The sequence below is a fragment of the Sinocyclocheilus grahami genome, unplaced genomic scaffold, assembly GCF_001515645.1.
Source record: "Sinocyclocheilus grahami isolate Dianchi unplaced genomic scaffold, SAMN03320097.WGS_v1.1 scaffold15346.1, whole genome shotgun sequence".
NCBI classification, from domain to species: domain Eukaryota; kingdom Metazoa; phylum Chordata; class Actinopteri; order Cypriniformes; family Cyprinidae; genus Sinocyclocheilus; species Sinocyclocheilus grahami.
In genome coordinates this window covers 1,977-3,216 of record NW_015515713.1, presented here as the reverse complement: position 1 = coordinate 3,216, position 1,240 = coordinate 1,977, and the positions used below count along the sequence as shown (strand labels likewise).

Below are 1,240 nucleotides of genomic sequence, written 5' to 3'. Positions count from 1 at the left end.
TGTGTGTATAAAACTATACATATCTAAGTAAATATTTCAAGATAATATTTATTTATTTTATATATTTATTATATATAAATATAATTTATTTTATTTGTTATACACACATATACATAAAATAACAGTAAATATTTATTTATTTTTTATACTTAATTGTTTATTATATATCATAGTACTGTATATAAATATACATATTTAAATTATATTTAATATTTATGTCATGTGTGTATATAAATAAACTATAGATATCTAAGTAAATGTTTAAAGATCTACGTTTATATTTTATATATATATTTATATTTTTAATAATGTATATATTATCCTATATTAATATTTGCTTATGTGTGTGTGTATATATGATGTTTTTAATGGTTATTTATTTTGACAGTCTTACAGCACAAAACAAAATGCATGCATGTCTACTGACAGTGTTGATGTCCTGTGCTCAGAGTTGCCCGCTGTGGTCTGTCTGTAGGACTGAAGGACGGTTAAATATGGATCCAGCATCTCTTCCAGAGCAGCTGTCAGTTGTTAATGAACAGGTGCTGAACTCATCGGGCAGATCGGTGACCGCAGCTGTAAGTCTGCGCCGCTTCCTCTGCTACGGCTCTGAGAGCGCCACCTACAGCACCAGAGAGTGTGCTCTGGGCATAGAGAGTGCCCTGGCCCTGATGCAGCTCATCGAGGGGGGACGGGGCTGTGAGGTGGTGGAGGAGATCAGACGCTCCAATCTGGAGGGCCGCGCTGTCCGTGCCAACCCCAGCCTCTTCGCCCTGGCTGTCTGCTCGCAGCATGCCGACTGCAGGACCAGGCAGGCCGCCTTACGGGCGCTGAAAGACTTGTGTCGGACGCCCGCGCAGCTCTTCACGTTTGTGCAGTATAAGAAAGAGCTGAGACAGGGCTCTGGGATGTGGGGCCGGGCTCTGCGGAGGGCCGTGACGGACTGGTACAACAGCCAGGACGGGATGAGCCTGGCGCGGACTGTGACCAAGTGCAAGCACAGAGCGGGCTGGTCCCACCAGGACCTCCTCAGGCTGTCCCACATGAAGCCGGCCAATGACAGTGAGTGTTTGCTCTGGATGGTAACCTGCCATAGGCTTATGTTTATCATTGAAATAACCTGTATATTGACATCTAAAGGCACTTTTGTAATGTTTATTTAATGATTTTGAATGCCGTAACACAAATGGAATAAATATGTAAATAGTAGAATTATCAAAAAATAAAAAATACTATAAAA

General features: G+C 40.8%; 1 protein-coding gene across 1 annotated transcript in view; it reads left to right on the top strand.

The window, feature by feature from the left end:
• Nucleotides 1-402: 402 nt before the first annotated feature.
• The window catches only part of LOC107579204 (60 kDa SS-A/Ro ribonucleoprotein-like), a 2,485-nt gene continuing 1,647 nt past the window's right edge, over nucleotides 403-1,240 (top strand). Inside the window, exon 1 of the mRNA XM_016265062.1 lies at nucleotides 403-1,140. Within this exon, the coding sequence (XP_016120548.1) occupies nucleotides 408-1,140 (733 nt within the window). The 5' untranslated portion in view covers nucleotides 403-407. The remainder of the gene's footprint in view (nucleotides 1,141-1,240) is intronic.